Source organism: Xenopus laevis, chromosome 4L (genome assembly GCF_017654675.1).
Source record: "Xenopus laevis strain J_2021 chromosome 4L, Xenopus_laevis_v10.1, whole genome shotgun sequence".
In the NCBI taxonomy this organism is placed as follows: Eukaryota; Metazoa; Chordata; class Amphibia; order Anura; family Pipidae; genus Xenopus; species Xenopus laevis.
The window spans coordinates 26,212,184-26,232,325 of NC_054377.1; the positions used below are offsets into that span (position 1 = coordinate 26,212,184).

General features: G+C 41.7%; 2 protein-coding genes across 3 annotated transcripts in view; one reads left to right on the top strand and one right to left on the bottom strand.

The window, feature by feature from the left end:
- Positions 1-4,086: 4,086 nt before the first annotated feature.
- On the bottom strand, positions 4,087-9,936 carry XB5994047.L (uncharacterized XB5994047 L homeolog). Its single transcript, XM_018257617.2, has 2 exons — positions 9,803-9,936; positions 4,087-6,299 (listed from the first exon to the last, which is right to left on the bottom strand). Exons 1-2 carry the CDS (start codon positions 9,822-9,824, stop codon positions 5,440-5,442), a joined length of 882 nt encoding a protein of 293 aa, XP_018113106.1. The 5' UTR covers positions 9,825-9,936; the 3' UTR covers positions 4,087-5,439.
- Positions 9,937-19,546: 9,610 nt separating this feature from the next.
- Positions 19,547-20,142, top strand: part of LOC108713907 (sodium/calcium exchanger 1) — a 29,234-nt gene continuing 28,638 nt past the window's right edge. For both annotated transcript variants that reach the window (XM_018257618.2, XM_041590001.1), the window contains exon 1: positions 19,547-19,752. The gene's annotated coding sequence lies outside the window, so the exon portion shown is untranslated. The remainder of the gene's footprint in view (positions 19,753-20,142) is intronic.

Genomic DNA, 20,142 nt, shown 5'->3' on the forward strand with positions numbered 1-20,142 from the left:
TTGGAAAGTCTTGAAACTGGGCCATCCACTGATGGTGGTGAGGCCCATTTTTCAGTAAGGTCTGTAGAAAAGGGGTACAGCTTAAGAAATCTTCGGATAGCCCGAAACTGTCCTTCTGGCTTGTCCCATTCATGTTGAATTATTTGATCAAGCTGAGCGTGACTAGGAAAAACAGGAGACCTGCTGTTGCGCTTGAAAAGGGATTTGGAATTATCAGAACTGCTTCCCGGTTCCTGCACATTGAGGATTTCTAACACTGATATGATCAGTGAGACTCCTCCTCTTGGTCACCTGAATTATGAGATAATTTCCCCTCTGTGCGGCCTCCTTCGTCCCCCCATCTTGGTTAAGTTGCCATCGCTTTCATTCTCTGAGGGAGAGGGTGCCCTGAGGGATGATTTGCTCTTAGGGTTGTCAAGGCAGGTTAGCAAATTGTCTAGAGACATAGCTAGCTTGGGCATACTGGTAGCTAATTAAGTTGCCTATTCTGGCATGGCTTGTGTCCCTGATGAGGATGGGTTGCTCATGGCCCCAGAAGGATCTTCCTGTGGGGGTTTGTCTCCCTCGGCATATACCGAGTGTTCTGTTCAGGTGATTTGCATTTTGAGCAAAGCAGGTATTTGTGACCTGATGGTAGCCTTTTCCACTTGGCGCACGACAGGAACTCCACCAAAGTGTGCTCTCCCCTTGGTTTTCTTAAGGGGTAACCTGGCAGAAGGAGTGACTGTAAACTCCTAGTTTTGCCTCACTACCAGCCTAGTGACATAAAAGAAGCACTAAATTCCCCCGGGTCTGCTCCCTTCACAGCGCTATGGCTTCCAGTCGCGTGCTACCTGATGGCTCCGCAGTCTGCCGCAAAAAAAGTTTCAGTGCAAAACTAACTGGACTGCGGACTCAGAGGAGTGCCACGTAATCAGCCAATATGTGTTCACATAATTCAGCCAAACACCAATTTTGTCAAAGCCTGAAAAAAATGCTAGGATTCAGCCATACACTTTACAACTTCGATGTTTACCGAGATCGTTGGTCACAGGAAAGATTGTTCGTCATTACAAACGTATAATTACCCTTAGGGCAGGGATGTTATAATTGTAGTTATATATATATTCACAACTTTGATATTCAGTGACAAAATGACAATGCCACATACCACACATTCAGGTTGGTCCGAAACCTGTGGGTTAGGGCTGACCAATTGCCCCTAGAGGAGAGTTGCCACCCATCCGCTCCCTGATCTTCAGTAACACTGCTAGCTGTTTTTATACTTGTGTTCACCCTGTCAGTGACATGTCAGTGATGGTGCACCCTGGACATGGGTATATAAATCAGAGCGGCATGGCAGGCCAGGAATGCTAGAATTATTGGATGGCCCACAGACCCCATTTTATGCAAAAAATCCAAATTTTTAAAAATGATTTCCTTTTTCTCTGTTTATAAAATAGTACCTTGTACTTGTTCCAAACTAATATATAATAATCCTTATTGGAGGCAAAACCACTGAAGCGTCCATTTTTTGGTCTGAAATTGATTCTGTGTGCACACTAAAAGGCCTGAGGCACTGATGGAATCAGTTTAGGTATTCCAATTGAAGGCATTGAAGGGGTTGTTCACTTTCAAATTAACTTTTAGTATGATGTAGCGAGTGATATTCTGAGACAATTTGCAATTGATGTTCATGTTTTATTTGTGGTTTCTGAGTTATTTAGCGTTTTATTCAGCAGCTCTCCAGTCTGCAATTTCAGCTATCTGGCTGCTAGGAACCAAATAATCCTAGCAACCATGTATTGATTTAAACGAGGGACTGGAATATGAATAGGAGAGGGCCTGAATAGAAAGATGAGTAATAAAAAGTAGCAGTAACAATATATGTGTAGCCTTTCAGAGCATTTGTTGTTTAAAGAAGAATTAACCACCCCCATAAGAAAAGCCCCATCGACTACAATCCATAGTCCCTGCAGTAGCGCAGTGGTGATCATCTTCCACATCTTTGGTCTTCTTCTGTAAGGGACCACCGACACTGAGCTATTTGGTGCTTATGCAGTTGGAGCCAGTCCGGTATTCATTCCAACTGCACTGAAAAATTTCGTAAATTGAAGAGGATCCAAGGAATAACGACGATGCGGAAGATGGTGCCCTTGAGCTCGCTGCACTACTGAATAAGTGAGCATGATATTCAAGGATACTTTATGAAATAATATACTATGCGCTGAGGAAGCAGGGATTATGGATTGTAGTGGATGGGGCTTTTCTTATTGGGGGGGTTCGTTCTCCTTTAAATGGGGTCAGTAACCCCCATCTGAAAGCTGGAAAGAGTCAGAAGAAGAAGGCAATTAGATCAAAAACTATATAAAAAAAACAAATAATGAAGATCAATTGAAAATCTGCTTAAAATTTTGCATTCTATAACATACTAAAAGTTAACTTGAAGGTGAACTACCCCTTTAATCACCTTATATTGGGTTTCCTTATACAAAATAAAACCTGGGGGGCATTGGCTTTTTTCCTTACAGGATCTAGGGAGCTGTTTTAGAATAGATAACTTCCAAAAGAGAATGGATATATTTTCATCCCGCTACTATTGTATTTCTAGCGAAGAATAGAAATTCCGGACTATTTCTGCCTACTGGTCCCACTAAATATATCTCAAAGTAGCCTATTTATAAAAAGTGTTCATCTTCTATGTATTGTCTTCAAAAAAGACAAACTGACAGAATAGCTTACTGTGTGCTCAGATCATTTCTTTGCTGCCTATATTAATTTATAGGTGCAGCTGTCAGGCTGCTTTTCCCTGCCGAGGCAATGTCAATAACATATCGCTATCTATGGAAAAAAGAAATTACTTGTGCATAGCTCTGCTGAAACCTCTACAGACAGTTAAGTGTACTTATTCCAGAATGCTTCTTTACAGAGGGAAAGTAATGAAGTGCGCCTCATACTGGGAGGCACATATTTTTGCTGAGATCCGAGCAATGCATTTTGATTAGTGTCCCTGTATAAAGGAAAATACTGAGGTATATGAGAGCATCACATTACAACATTAATATTATGTGCAACCATACTGGGTCTGACTGGGTGCCCACTAACTGTCATGGGAAACAAGGAACAAAATGAGACTGTTACGGCAGAGACACATGGTCAGATTCGGGGAGATTAGTTGCCCGGTGACAAATCTCCTCTTCTTCACAGCGACTAATCTCCCCGAACTACGTTCCCGCCAGCTAGAATGAAAATCAACTGCGGGGTGGCACTCAGAGCGCATCGTTTTCCAAATTTGCCCGAAATTGCCTCACATGGAAGGCTTTGAAATCCTACCGACGATTTTCATTCTAGCCGCCAGGAAGGCAGTTCGGGGAAATTAGTCGTCCCCAATAAGAGATTTGTCGCCGGGGCGACTAATCTCCCCGAATCTGGCCGTGTGTCTCTGTCCTAAGTGTTGTCAGGGGCACTCCGGGGTGCCAGAACCACCCCGAATGTTGTATAACCGTCATATTGTTTCCCAGTGTTTTATTAAAGAGGTTGTTTACCTTTCAGTTAACAGCATGATGTAGAGAGAGGTATTCTGAGACAATTTGCAGTTGGGTTTCATGCTTTTTTATTTCTGGCTTTTGAGTTATTTAGCTTTTTATTCAGGAGCTCTCCAGTGTGCAATTTCAGCAATCCGGTTCCTAGGATCCAAATAATCCTTGCAACCATTCACTTTTTTAAATAAGAGACTGGAATATGAACAGGAGAGGACATGAATAGAAAGAGGAGTAATAAAAAGCAGCAATAAAAATATATTTGTAGCCTTACAGAGCACTTGTTTAAATGGGGTCAGTGACCTCCATCTGAAAGAGGACGAGAGTCAGAAGAAGGCAATTAATTCAAAAACTATAAAAAAATAAAAATCAATTGAAAAGTTGCTTAGAATTGGCCATTCTATAACATACTAAAACTTGAAAGTAAACCACTCCTTTAAGGGCCTCAACTCTTCATTTTAAAATCTTGGCATGTTATGGCCTTTAATCATTGCTTAATTTGAAAAATAGCAGCAGCCAGTCCTCTGGAAAACTATACCTGGGACATAAAATAAACAAAATCAACTTGTGTTATTTCCCCTCTGGCATTAGGTTTTATTTATTTGATTCTATGCAAAGTATAGAGTAAATATATATATATATATGCTTTTCACAATAATCACGGCAATCTTTTCTGCATGCAAGTGAATAGTCAGATATTCTGTAGGATGTTTTCTTTATCTGCAGCATACAGGTTTCATAGGCACTCCCAGAACTCCCTTAATTCCTTACTCCGGTGCTCACTACTGAGGTGCATGCCGGGTATGTCTTCATATGTTCTGTATCTGTAGGACAAAACCTGAGAACACACGTGCAATATGCTGCTTACCACAGTGGTAAGTGGGACCCTGCTTAGGTCTGAGATTAAAGGCCTCCAGAATATTTAGAGGGAATCTATGACCTACTCTGCTTGAACATTGCAGCTTGTGAAAGCAGAAATAACAATTAGGGCTTTGTAGGATAGTAGTGTTGGACTGACAAACCACATCCTACAAGTCAGATGTAGTCGCATGGATAAAAATATAATGGGACTGATCTGATGGTAAACTACATGTAAAATTTCCATCCGACCAGATTTGTCCGTCGGATGCGAATGCTGCATCTTCATCTGACGAGATAAAATCTGGTGCCTGACCAAATTTTTTCCCCCAATGAAATAAATTGATTGTCAGATGTAGATATATAAACAAACTACACCATCTGACATCATCTAATCTGATTTTACATTCTAGCTATAGGGGGAATCTGATCTGTAGTGTTAAAAAATCTGACCCACATAATCTGATCAAATTCTTCCCTGTAGTTTTACCCTTGATGATTTCAGCAGGCAGAGAATCCGCTCCCCAACCGCTCCTGCTCTATATGCACCTGGAAGCATTGTCTTCAGTCTGGGTGCAGGCAGAAGCTACAGATTTCGGTGTTTAAATGCAACATTTTGAGCCGAAAACTGCCATGCCTTCAGAAGACATGGGGAGCAGCAGGGCTCCGCCTGCGGAGAATCCACAATCATCTGCATTGTCTGGCCCTAGCCATAGGCCTGACAGAGAGAGAGCAGTAAAAGAGAAAAACTTACACTCGCACACCCTGGCCGAGAGAGCAGTGTCATATTAAGATCCCCTAAAAGTGTATTGGCCAATGAGCAATATAATATGATGTCTGGCAAAGGGCCGGCATGTGGCCCTCTTGCAGGCAGACTGCAAATCCTACTCAAAGAGAGTTCATCAAGTAACAATGGAAAGGGACAGTTTCTGGCACGTCATGCTGTTTGAGGGGCTCCATGAAGCTTCCTAAAGCATTTTTAGAATTAAAGTTAGATCTGTTATCACTATTTCTAAAAGCAAGGGGAGAAAGCTAACCTGAAACATAAGTATAAGTCATACATTTATGCTACTCCTGTTGGGTCCCAACAATACCTTTCTTCTCTGCCATCACCCTCCAGCTGACTTGCCTCTGACTCTGACATTTCAAATTCCCACACATCACAATTCTCCTTTAATCTCACAGGATCTGAGGATTTGGGAATAACTCCCACACCTTCTCGAAGTGCCCACTGTAGTAGAACCTGAGATGGTGAGCGTCCATGTTTCTTAGCCACTGCCTTCACTTCATCCCTACCAAGCAACTCCCCACAGCCCAAAGAGGAATAGGCCTGGAGGTGAACCCCATTTTTCCTGCACCAGGCCAAAAGTTCCTTCTGTGGAAGACGTGGGTGGAACTCCACTTGCAACACAGCTGGTGGAACACGGCAGGAAGACAACAACGGTGTTAAGTGCTTCTCTGTATAGTTAGATACACCAATTGCCTTAATTAGTCCAGTCTCATAGAGATCCTCCATTGCCCTCCAGCTAACTTGTCTTGCATCAACATTACGTGCATCATCACTACGCCAGCCTTGCTTGCCTGGCCAGTGAATTAAATACAGGTCCAGGTAGTCGCATCCCAGTTCTGATATGCTTCGCAGGCAGGCTTCTCGTGTGCCTTCACCTAAGTCAGCAGGAGATAACTTGCTAGTAATGAAGATATCTGAGCGAGTTAAGCCATACTTAGGAAGGAGTTGTCGTAAGGCGCAGCCTAGATCCCCTTCATTTCGATATACACTTGCCGTGTCAAACGAGCGATACCCACAAGCCAAAGCGGCATCCACAGCTCTAATGAGATTTTCTAATCCACGCAGACGAAAGGTGCCAAAGCCAAGAAGTGGCATAGAAACACCATTATTCAGGGTGACTGAATGTTTTGAACCTGTAAAAATAATAGCAAGAAATAAAAAAAAATGCATACAGGTGGGACAATTTCAGTAAAATCCATACTACAAATAAAAATCAAGAAAGGACCATGTTTTAGCTTGGCTTTTATTTACATTTTCAAATTGAAACCAGAAGCTGAAGTTGATATGTTGTTTGTCCATCCCATTTAATTAAATTCCAATGCTACAACACAAAGACAAATGTTTCAATATCCTTTACATTGGGCAGGCCACAAACTGGTGAACATTTTTTATTGGACTGTCAATAATGTGACCTGGTCAAAACAAGGATTCTTTCTTTCACTGACTTTATATGTGAGTATCATGCGTGCCACCACACATAATATAATTTTGTAAAGGTTTGAGTTGTGTTTTCCTCAAAAATTCGAGTTTTCGAGGTGATTTATTTGGTCGAAACACATTTTTGGGTTAACAAATAAAACTCAAATTTTTTAAGATGTATTATACCCAAACCCTGGAAGTAGCTTGAATCCAAAAATACACCATCTAGAACCTGTCAAGGTCATGGCAATGGCAAAGGTCCCTTGAACCATTTGAAGATGTTAATAGCCTGCATGATGTTCGAGTTTTTTTCGGAGGGTTTTGCCCAAGTTTTCGAGTTTTGCAATTCAAACTAGCTGAATCAAGTTTTTTGCATTTGGGTTTTTTCTTAAATAAGACACCATTCAAGTTGTGAGTTCATTTGAGTTATAAAAAAACTCTTACATTCGACCTTTGATAAATAACCCCCTAACATAAATATTTTATTAATAAAATGCTGCTTTATATAGTATGAAAGTAGGAATCTGCTAGTTGCCCTTTAAATCAACGGTTTATAACCAATGCTCTCTCTACATGCACTTAAGTTATGGCACAGCTGTAAAACACACTTGTAAGTCAACATACCCTTAGCCCACCATGTTATTCACACTATTTACTATGTTTGTGAGGGGCCTCTAAGTAATTAGAAGGAAGCTGGTTAGGATCAGGGATGCACAGAATCCTTTGTGAAAGATTCGGCTGAATACCAAACCGAAAGGAAAATGTATATAAAAAAAATTTTCTTCCGCGTTTTGTGATAAAAAGTCACGTGATTTCCTTTCCCGCCCTAATTTGCATATGAAAATTAAGGATTCTGTTCAGTCAGTCACAAGGATTCGGCCGAATCTGAATCCTGCTGAAAAAGGCTGAATCCTGGCCGAATCACGAACCAAAACTTGGATTCGGTGCATCTCTAGTTTGGAATCAATTCTGGAAAGCAGCAATAAATATCTGAGGTCTAGTAAATGTTTGTTCCTAATTTGTTATAAATAAATGCCGATAAGGAAATATGGCAGAACATAGGAAAATAAAAATATGGCACCTACAGGGTGTTAGGGAAGGTTCCTCCAAGAAGAAGTATTACTACCTGTTGAGCCAGTTCACCCACCCCTCCCTTTTAATAACACAAGCCTATTCTGGCATCGCCTGAGGTTAAATGATATAATTTAATAACAGATTATGCTTTAAAAAGCATGAGGTGTGGTGCACCCTCCATTGATTGGCACACCTCTGGGAGACTTCAAACACTGCTTATTCTTCAAACCACCATATGTAATAAAAAGGCACTAAGTTTGCCCAGTAATAATAACCCATAGCAACCAATAAGATGTTCGCTTTTAAAAAGGTGACAGGTTTAACTCTACCTGCTGTTTGCTATGGGTTATTGCACATGGGCAAAATTAGTGCCTTTTATTACATAAACCACCATAGAGTTTAAAATTACAGAACTCCCATAAAAGGGAAGAGTGATATTAGACTTTTTCAAATCAAGTACCTAATACCAATAGCTTCTATCATCATGTCAGAGTATACAGTAAGATCCCCTCACTTGGGAAACCTGCTAACTGAGAGCTTGTTCTCTTATTTTGCCACCCAGAAAAAATCTGAGATCCAATTGTTCAGACTCCAGGCCAATGGTGGACTAATATCAGGATGACTTGGGCAGTAGACCAAAACCTATGGCTTCCAGGGGGCCCAGTGATATGGAGCATGGACCAATCAAGGTCCTCTGCAAAAGTTAATCAGCCCCTTCCACAGTTATACAATTAAATAACAAATGGGGCTCTGCAGACCCATCACGGCCACAGTCAGTCTCCAATGTGGTCCTTAGATGATGTGGTTTTCTTCTTAGCCCAATCAATATCTGAGCAAGCCACAGCTTTTATTACAGACCAACCTCATTTTCTGCTGGATAATTACTGACGACCCCTAAGCTTTGCTTCTCAACAGTGAATGTCACAGACATTTTTCAAGATGGTGACCCCATGACAAGTGTGAAGTCTGGGATCATTGCTGCAATTGAGCAGCTGACACTTTAAGCTGGTACAATAAGTTATTATATAAAATGGCATTTTTAGCCATATTATTACTAGGGTTTTCTTTTACTTTAAACTGCCTGTATGTTTTTTCATAAACTACAGAAGGCAACTGTAGTACAAAGTCCTATGCTAACCACTCACATGCTAAGCAATGGGCTACTAAGATACTTGCCAGCAGGCCCAGACAGGGTCCACCGGGGCCTCTGCCTCAGGGCCCCCCCTCTGGACTCTGAGGGATGCTGCCTCACTGCCTCCCGTCCTGCAACCTTCCCCCCCCCCCACCGCGTCAGCAATGTTTGATCGCAGCAAAAAGCTGTGCTGACACGCATGTGCAAGTGCGCACACGAGCGGAGGCGCGGTTGCCTGACGGGAGGCCCTGAGGTAGAGTCCTGTGCGGAACCGGACCAGACCCCGCAATCCGAACCGAAACCCACTTTGATCTGCTACCAGGTCGGGGGCAGAAACAAGTTTTGTAAAACTTTAAAAGGAGTAATATAGACAATATTACATCCAGGTGGCGGATCTGGGCCGGCGGGGCCCACTAGAGCCGGGGGCACAATGGGCATCCCGCCAGCCCAGTCCAACCCTGGGCCCGGACTGCCAATCTGTGGGTTCTGGCTATGGGCTGCTGTTAGATGACATAGACAGTAATTATATGGTGGGCTAGTGGAGGTAATCACCAGAGTTTTATTTTGCATGGAATTGTCATGTTTAAAAATAACACATGAAGGTGGAGCTCAATAATCCTGTTAACTATGTTATATAGAATAGCTGATTGCAATGTAAAAAGCGGTCTTATTGTTGGGGGGCAGCCAGAAAACACTTTTTTGTTACTTATAAGTAGATTTGATCTAACCTCAATTCGTCTCATTCATACCACTGCCCAGTTGCTAGGGTAAAGTGAACCATAGCAACCTGATAGCTGCTGCAATTCCAAACTAGAGAACTGCTGCACACAGAGCTATCCTCATTTCACGCTAATTGACTCTCGTGCCAATCACATGCCTTTGTCTTCTCACTGTGGAAGAAGTCATAAGTTATCGCAACAACCATTTTGCAAACATGCTTGCCACAGCCATAAAAGCATTTGTTGTTCGAGACCCCCGCAGTATCCCATTCTGCCTTTAGAACAACTTTACCTGCTGTGTCGCCTCCCTCCATCTCTAGCTGCGCGCTGTACACAAGACTGTCACGTGCAATCAGGAAGGATCGTAGTCGCAGTCAGAGCTAGCCCCGCCTTTTTTTCTTGATTGCCATACAGTCTGACCATTAGGATGCTTATATTTTGAGCCAATCAGTGAATGAGATTCCGAAATGTGGGCGGTCATTGTTTAACCAAACCATAGAGTGAAAAGCGTGTGGTAGTAGGGTTAGGGTTTGTGGAGATAAGGCAAAGCTGTCACTCAGGATAAGGCAGGAGAGGTATGTGTAGCTAGGATAGAGTAAAAGTTGCTTTTATAATGCATCCTACTCCTCACAGCTGTCTTAGATAAAGACTGCCCTGTAGCATCTCTGCATTACCTTCATCCTCAGACTGATACTGTGTATGATGAGGTGGCCAAACATGGAGGCCAGTTATAGTGGTACATGTGATCAATGCTTACTTAGGGGCAGATTTATCAAAGGTCGAAGTGAATTTTCGAAGTAAAAAACGTCGAATTTCGAAGTAATTTTTTGCGTACCTTGACTAGGGAATAGTCCAACTTTGATTCGAATTGGAAAAAATCGTCCAAATCGGCCATTCACCAATTGGGGGAGTTTGGGAGATCGACGGTCGAAGTAAAAAAAAAACTTTGAATCAATGTAGCGCTACTTCGAATCGTAAGATTCGAAGTAGGCTCACTTCGACCTCAAAAAACTTCGACCACCATTCAATTGGTCTTTTTAAATGTGAAGTTTTTTTAACTTTGACCTTTGATAAATATGCCCCTAAATGTCTTGGAAAACCTTTGTAACTAAAGCATAACCCATTACTACCATAATTTTATACATCATTTGTCTAACATTATTATGAGCTATATATTGTGTTACCTCAGAAAATCCTCTGCATTTTAGTTTATTGCCAATAGATTAGCCACAATATTTCAAGTTATAACACTATATTCATTCTGCTGAATGCTTTACCATACCTGAGTAAACAGCTCTAGAAGCTCTCTCTGTTTGTTTAGGATAGCAGCTGCCATATTAGCTTGGTGCAATGTCACTTCCTGCCTGAGTCTCTCCCTGCTCACTCATAGCTCTGGGTTCAGATTGCAGCAGGGAGGGGGAGAGGAGCAAACTGAGCATGCTCAAGCCCTAGCCCTGGAGGTTTATGCTGAAAACAGTAAGTCTGATACAGAAGCCCATGTGTACACAATAGAAGGAAAGAAATGAGCTGTTTCTTTTGACAGAGGACTCAGAGCAGCATTACTTAGAGGGTTACTGTTTGTTTATATAGACCTTTCTGATAAAGCTTACTTAATTTTAGCCTTTCCTTCTTCTTTAAAGAGAACCCATCTTTTTGACATCAGCTCATTCAGTTAGGCTCATGTAGAAAAGGTGTATAAACACTTTCTGAATGTGAAAAATAAATACAATTTTTTACAAAGACATACTTGATAGAATAAAAGGAAACCATGAGAGTCTCTCTGTAGGAATACTTACTATGCTTGCAGTCAAGGGAATCTTCCAGATGCGATTGTGTAAAGGTGAACACACCATTCTAGTTTCCGATTTTGTGCGCATACTGATGGTTCTATACAGGGCCACCATTAGAAATCACGGGGGCCCGTACAACAAAACTTTCCCCTCCCCAGCCCCCAAGCCACACCATAGTTAAAAGACCACACAGACAACAGCACTAAAAACAGTAACCCCCCCCCCCCACACACACACACACACAAAAAAAAGCTATTGATGGTCAGGGCCCCCTTATAAGTTGAAAAAAACTGTGGCGCCAGGGCCCCCATAAATGTTTTTTTAACAATTGGTGGTCAGGGCCCCCCTACAAGTTCAAAAAAAATAATTAGTGACCAGGGCCCCATATAAGTTAAAAAAAAAAAAATTGGTGCTAGGACCACCCATCAATTTTTTTTTTAAAAAAACATTGGTGCCAGGGTCCCCCTTACAAGTTAGAAAAAAATTGGGGCCCCGGAGAATATTTTTTAAAGAAACATTGGTGGCCTATAGAGTATTAAAATAACACATTGGTGTTCAGTAGAACTGAACTGGTGGCTTCAATACTTCTGCTCCTTTCTTGACTTTGGGTCTTTTCACTGCTTCAACTTTAGCTGATTTCGCGTCTTTTCTCCGCTTTAGGACTTCAACTTCGGCTCGGGTCTTTTCGCAGCTTCGGGACTTCAGATGTTTGGCACTTTGGCTTTTCGGGACTTCAGGAGAGGTGGCACGGCCGGGCCCCCACTTCATCAGACACATTTCACATTTGTGTGAAATGTGTCTGATATTTTATACCCAGCTTGAAACTGCCGGTGCTGACAGAGACCAGTCTCTTGCCTTAGGCTCACAGTGTAATTTAACCCCTTCCTCGCCTTGTTCCATTGTGAAGTGATGGATTCTAACAGTCCCCCCTGTTTCCGCAGTGGGCACTAAATGTTCTGTAAAACCCATTGAAATATGCCAGGGAACCCCTACTCCTTTAACCCTTGAGCCATAAAAAGTGTCAGGGAGCCACACAAGAGTGCAAAAAGTTTCAACGGCTTGACAAGTAAGGGCTGTGATTGGTAGACAAAGACAAGAGGTCCTATGTACTCATCCATAAACTAATCCGTTTTTGGTTGTTTGGTAACCCCTTTGGTAGACTGCAAGGTGGCAGTAGGAATGTCTTTATGCTACTAGAACATGCCTCAAAGTCTGGAATTGATAAATGAGCCCTGATTAAGCATCAAAGTTGGAACTTTGTTCTGAGTTGGAATCCTTTATATATTTTCTTCTGAATTCATAACAGAGCTCCAAGATCTTCAGTGTTTCTCTCAGTTCCAAGAAACTGCTGTTCGGGGCAACTAGACTTACGATACATTACCAATAACTGACAACATTTAGAATATAATTACTTAGTGATTTAAAAGGCATCTAATTCCTAGCTTAGATCAGTATTTGCCAGTATAAATTCAAAGGGCTTGTGAATTGACCCTCAAGTATAGTAGTCCTATACAAACAAAATTATACTTGCACCCCCCCCATTTATCTTCTGGCTTGCTGGGTCATTTTGGGTGCTATTAGCAAGGCAAAAATGGGTGCAATGCTCCTCTTTCTTGCACTTTGCACTACTTAATGTATAAAAAAAATGCTCTGCACTCTTGTTTGGGGTGTGGCCACCCCATGAATACAGCACTGCCTGAGTAAAGCAACCCTGTGTTCATGATGAACACCACAACTCCCCCAAGCAGAAGTGCTCTGTGAATGAGCACTCCTAGTGCTTCTGTACTTCTGCAATGGAAAATTGTCTCAGAATACCAATGTCTACATCATACTAAAAGTGAGAGGTGGTTAACTTTTGGTATGTTATAGAATGGCCAATTCGAAGCAAAACAAACAAAATAAAGCTACACATTTATTGTTACTGCTCCTTTTGATTACTCATTTTTCTTTTTAAATCCTCTCCTATTCATATTCCAGTCTCTAATTCAATTCAATGCATGGTTGCTAGGGTAATTTGGACCCTAGCAAGCAGATTGCCGAAATTGCAAACGTGGAGAGCTGCTGAATAAAAAGCTAAATAACTCAAAAAACACAAATAATAGAAAATTAAAACCAAATGCAAATTCTCTCATAATATAACTCTCTACATAATTCTAAAAGTTAACTCAAAGATGAACAACCCATTTTAATTTAAAGGATAAGTAAACCTTTAAAATAAGTGAATGTAAAATTGACGAGAGTGCTATTTTAAGGAATTTTGTAATTTATGTTCATTATTTACCGTATTTTGTTTTTATTCCAAGATATTAAGGGATACATGTATGGTTAATATGAATAAATTTTGTTCCAACAACGCCACCTGCTGGTCATTTTCCCACCAGTCTCACCACCAAGTAGTCAAGGAAGTTGCCAGGAGAAAGAAAGAGGCTGCTCTGCTTAGGAAAAAAAATAGAAACCTTTCTCACATCTTTCCTAAGCAGAAGAACATCAGAGCAGCCTCTTTCTATCTTCCTTGACTACTTGGTGGTCAGACTGGTGGGAAACTGACCAGCAGGTGGCGTTGTTGGAACACAATTCATTCATATTAACAGTCAGGGCAGCCATCAGGTGGGGACAGGGGGGAGAGTTGTAGGGGGCCCCAAGGGTAAGGGGGGCCCGGCCACGCCACACTTACTTGATTATCTAGCCCCCCATCTTTCTGAGAGCTGCTGACTTCGGGAAGGCATGGACGTTTAAGGGGCCCTGGCCACCAATTTTCTTATAATGTGGGGGGGGGCCCTGGCCACCAATTTTTTTTTCTCATGTGGGGTCCTACCCATTTTTTAATGGGGGGGCCCTGGCCACAAATGTTTTTTTATGGGGGGACCTGACCACCAATATCTTTTTATATTTTATTAACATGTGGGAACCCTAGCCACCATTATTTATTTTGTTTTTTTTACTGTGGGGTGGGGAGGGCAAACCTGTAGGTGGGGCTTGCGGTGGCACAGCCCAGGGGCCCAGGAAATTTTGTCGTACGGGGCCCTGCGATTTCTGATGGCGGTCCTGTTAACAGTACATGTATCCCTTAATATCTTGGAATAAAAAAAAATAATGAATGAATGTAAACTGCAAAATTCCTTAGAATAGCCCCCTTATCAATTTTACATTCACTTATTTTAACGGTTGACTAATCCTTTAATGGTGAACTACCCCTTTAAAGCCTTAGTGAGTGGCTAGCATTATTGCATGTCTGTTACACAAAGTTACATTACACAGTCCACTCGGTTTACCCACACATAAACCCAAATTTTTATCCGCTTAGGCCATCTACTCAATCTGACCTGCAGAAGCTTTATCCCCAACTGATGTGCCACCTGCCATAAAACCAAAGATCATCTTACATTTGGTGGTGGCATTATTCAGGCAAAGAGGAGGCAGGAGCCGATGTGAAGAAACCTATTTTGCAACTATTTGCCTGAAATATTGTCTCAAACCTCTACCTGCATCTACATTTGCCCAACCCACACACTATAACGTTTTTGGGTGCTATATAAATCTTCTGCAGGACTCACACAGCCCATTTATTGATGTAAAAAGCAAGAAATATAATGCATAGGTGTTCTTGCTGAACAACAAAATTACATTACCATGTCTTACAGATGGTCAGTAAAGACAATAAACTGTTATCAAAACTGTTATCAATAAGTATTTGGTCACTAGAGATCACTATTTCATTGGAATTTTTGTTTTTCTTTGGTAGAGCAATCATGGCTACTCCCACTCAGGGCACAACAGAGAGGACATTGGCCCTTTAGCACCATGTAGTGAAATGTACAAAACATCTATACATTGTGCACCAAGGCAAATGTTAGATGTGCTTATTATAAACTTTTGGAATGTCCAGTTAAGGATCCTCCATAGGCTATAAAGTCCTATGACAAATATAAAAAGAATGTTGCTAACTGATCAGTAGTAGGGTAAATGCCATGGAGTGTTCTGTCAATAGATTTCTATGTATTGACCTGATGGAATAGTTGAAAGGTTCAGGATGAAGTGCAATTAAATGATGCCCTGGAGGAGTTCAGAAAGTGCTTGTTTGTTGCATTGTAGTCTCTAGCGATATAATTGGGTTCAAGGGGTTGTTCACCTTTCAACACTTTTATTCAGTTCAGTTGGTTTCACCAGAAATAAAGACTTTTTTCAATTACTTTCTATTTTCTATGTGTGATCGTTTTTCTAATATTGAAGAGTAAAGTTTCACTTTCACCTTCTTTTGTGTTTCTAAAGCAGCTGTGGGGGGGGGTCGCCAACTGTTCTAAAATGAAACATTTAGTTACATTTCTTATAGTTGTCCCAGCTGAGCAGAATCCTTGAGTTTCATTAAAGGGGTTGTTCACCTTTGAGTTAACTTTTAGTATGATTTACAGTAGAGCATGATATTCTGATATCATTTGCAATTGGTTTTCATTTTTTATTATTTGTGGTTTTTGAGTTATTTAGCTTTTTATTCAGCAGTTTGTAATTTCAGTGGCCTGTTGCTAGGGTCCAAATCACCCTAGCAGCATGCACTGATTTGAATAAGAGACTGTAATATGAATAGGAGATGCCTGAATAGAAAGATGATTAATAACAAGTAGCAATAACAATACATTTGTAGTCTTACAGAGCATTTGTTTTTAGATGGGGGGCCAGTGACCCCCATTTGAAAGCTGGAAATTGTCAGAAGGAGATAATTCAAAAACTATAAAAAAATAAATAATGAAGACCAACTGAAAAGTTGCTTAGAACTAACCACTCACTTAGAATGAACTTAAAGGTGAACCACCCCTTTAAAGGCAGTGGTTGGAATTTATACAATAGTTGCTAATATAGATGTTTCAGAAAAATGTATTCACTAAATGTTTCAAAATTGTAACAATTCAGAATCTGCACCTGGATTACTGAGCTGCCAGACTGAAACAGCAGAGGCAGGGACATTAAACTTTAAAGGAGACATGTTATGTAAAAAACAAGAATGTACCAGTTATACTCATTTAGCTATAGGAGAATTGTGCTTAAAAAAAGTAGTGTTTTAGGCTAATTTATTGAATATTTCTGCAAAAACCCTAATAATCCCTCCCTTCTCCTCCACTTCCTGCTCCCTGAATTCCCAGGCTGTGCAGGGGAGCCGGCGGCTCTCAGCTCACTGTACTGTAGGACAGGAACCAATCAGCAGCTAGCAGGACCTGATAGGGAACTAAAGCCAGTCTGTGCTTGCTTGACTGCAGGGCTGTGATTGGCCGTCCCCCTCCTACTGTGCATCTGGCAGGGACCGTTAGGATACATCCATCCCTCATCTGAAACACAGACAGGGACTAGAGAACATCTATAAATTGGAAAGCAATTGAAAAAAGTCTTTATTTCTGGGGAACAATCTGAAAACAACTGAACTGAAAAACTGTTTGGAAGGAGAACAACCCCTTTAAGATATATTTGCCCGTTCTGTGGGAGGATAGGCACAGAACTGTATTAGAGAAGTCATTTTGTGGTTCTGCAGCAGAGCACTTCGGTGAGGGCTTCACACCAGTGACAGAATGGAGTTCCCATAAGCCCAGAGCTGCTTCTTTCAAGGAATTTATAATGAGACAATTTTGCTATGCGCTCAGCTGTCCTAATTGTGCTGCTGCAAAACACACAGATACTCAGGAGGCAGAATATTTTATGTGCAGGAATGGTTATAGATTTCTCAACTCGAAGGAGGAACCCTAGTGGTAGCATGTTTATCACAGTCTGAGAAGCAAAGAGTTAAATTATGCTCCGCAGCTTTGCACAGCTCTGCAATGAGAGGGATTAATGTCTAATATAAATCCTTTCACGCTTTTTCAGCCTCTGCTAGAGGAAAATCTTCACATTTCAAGGCCGGATACTGTATATATATTATGAACAAACAGGGAATGAATATTTACGTGAGTGTGTATGTATGATGGAAAAAGCGTGCTTGTGTGTGTGCATTAGAATGTGTATAAAATAAAGTGTGTGTGAGAGAGCGGGTGTGTTTGTGTCAGAGACTAAATGTGAGTATGTATATAAAAGAGAGGGTATACGTATGTGAGGGAGTGTTTTCCATGTTTTTATATGAGTGTGTTGTGTATGTGACAGGGTTTGTGTAAATGAGAGAGCATGGAGAAAATCTGAGCGATTGTAATAGAGATTAGGCTCATTTAACAGCACAGCCGCAAGTTCGGTCATGCGAAAAATGGATGCAGTTGTTGCACCTATTAAAAGCATTCATTTATGTGCACTTAAGCACACTCCTTTCATTTGTGCATATTTGCACCATTTTGTCTGTCCTGTCTGTCTGATGAATGTGATGAGTGTGCCAGTATGTTTACTGATGCAGGCACAGTATGGAGTAGACACCTGTGTGGATCTGGTTGGGCAGACCTGTGCCTGACTCCCAACCCACACCCGCCACCCCGCTATGCCTCTGACCAGCTACATGACTCTACACTTAAAGGGTGATTTATCACCTGATCTAGTGACCCATGTGACTAAAAGTGACCTCACAATGGACCGGAAGTGGCATCACTCCGAAAGGCAGATCAATCTGGTAAAGTGGAAAAAATCAACTGCCGCCCAGTTGGTGAATCAGGAACTTCCTAGTCCATACCTGACCATTTTGTGGGTATTCCACGCAGTGGAGTAACTAGATATTACTGGGCCACATAGCAAATTATTTTTCAGGCCCCCAAAATGTTTAGCAGTTGACTTGTTTTACCAATATTTATTGAAACTGTATATGAATTATGGGGGGGCCCCCAATACCTCGTGGGCCCCTCTGCAGCTGCATGGTCTGCTTCCTCTATAGTTATACCCCTGATTACATGGGTAACCGACCCGCTGCAGGTCTCTTACATGGAGGTACCGCCAACCTAAAGGAGGCAGTAATTTTTGAATTTCCACTATGGGTAGGGTTGCCACCTTTTTAAAAAAAAATTACCAGCCAGCGGTGGGGGCGGTAACTAAATGAGTGGGCTGTGACGTAAAAATGGGCAGAGCCTCTGGTCATGATGCAAAAGAGGTGGGGCCACATCGCGAGAGGAGCAGAAGACGAAGAAAAGCTACGTTTCCACCGGAGGGCAAGGGCTTTTATTAAGGGTATTACAAATTACCGGCAGCTACATTGCTGGCTAATTTGTAGCCCCGGCCCTGGCAGGTGTTTTACCGGCTAGGCCGGTAAAATACTGGCCGGGTGGCAACCCTAACTATGGGCTGCTCCAATAAGCATAGCAAAATTGCACCTAAAGAATCTCGTGCAGATGTCATTTAAGGGTCAGGGCACATGCTCAGATTCGGGATTATTAGTTGCCCGGCGACAAATCTCCTCTTCTTCAGGGCGTCTAATCTCCCTGAACTGCCTCCCGCCGACTAGAATGTTGGGATGGCACTGTTTTCCGAAGTCGCCCGAAGTTTCCTCGTGAAGCGCCGGTGGGAGGCAGTTCGGGGAGATTAGTCGCCCCCAAGAAGAGGAGATTTGTCGCCGGGCGACTAATCTCCCCGCATCTGACCATGTGCCCTGACCTGTAATGTCAAGCATTGGAAATTATTCAGCCTCCATTCCAACCTCTCTAGTGCAATTGCATCTGATTTGTAAAAATGCTCAAACACAATTGCACTCGTTTTTACCCAGATTTCATTATGGGTACAAAAAAAAACTTGGAAAATTGCTTTGTAAATTGCAATTATAAATGAGCCATAGTAAGTGAGTGAGTGTGTGTAAATGAATGTTTGAGTCTGTGAAAGAGTCTGCATTATATACTGTCTCTATATATACAGTATGTGTGTGAATATGTGAGCTTACATGCATTATATTGAGCAGAGAATCCTTCCATATTTGTGTAGAGGAGGGATCAGCACACTCTCTTGATGCTTGTGAATATGCACAGACTATATATTACTCCTCTGTGTGTGCATTTATCCAATTACTGCACATACACCCACTCTCATTTCTATGATGTATGCTAATCTATGTTAATTATCTTTGTACTACTATATTTTCCTCGTGTTAACACACTTATTTGCAAGAACTGGTTCTTTTTTTCTGTTTTCCCCAAATCCTCTTTCATTTTTTCTGCCAGTCCTCTGCACAGAGATGTGTTTTCTCTATTACATTGGCAATCACACATTTTTCACTCTCAGTTTCTGCCTCTACCTTCCCTATCTCACACATATTCTCTTCCCCTCACACATTCTCTTTCTCCCGCCTCTCCCCCCCCCCCTTATTCTCATCACAGTGCAGTGTGTATACGCCGATCGCTGCAGTATACAGGGACTGATTAGGGTATTTAGCTGGAGCTGTGACACAGACACACGCTCACACACACATGCCTTCTTACATGCATGCACTTGGATGTCTCCAGACATATGTATCCCCACAGACGCCACTTTACCTCACATCTGAAGGGAAGATGCTCAGCGGTGGATTTAGAAGGTGATTATCACTCACAAATTTTGGGGAGAGGGGAGTGTGGAAGTGAAGGGGATGGGAAGAGATCTGCAGTATGTGGGGGGGAGGAGTGGGAAAAGTAAATCAATATATTATTAGGGAAACAGAGGGGAAGAGAATATATATATGTATATATATAATATAAAGAAAAATGTACATGAGGGTAGGAAAGTGTGTCACATCAGAAAGAGGTGAGTGAAGGACACAGAAAGACATTCAGAGATCAGCAGGTAAGATTCACATGGAAACTTATAGTAGGAAGATCATCAGTGTCAGAGTGAGAAATGAGCATGGGAAAGAACAAGAGAAACACAAGCTAAGGACAGAACTAGAGGCGAGATGTGAATGGAAAATCTAGCCGGCAAGGAGGAAAGC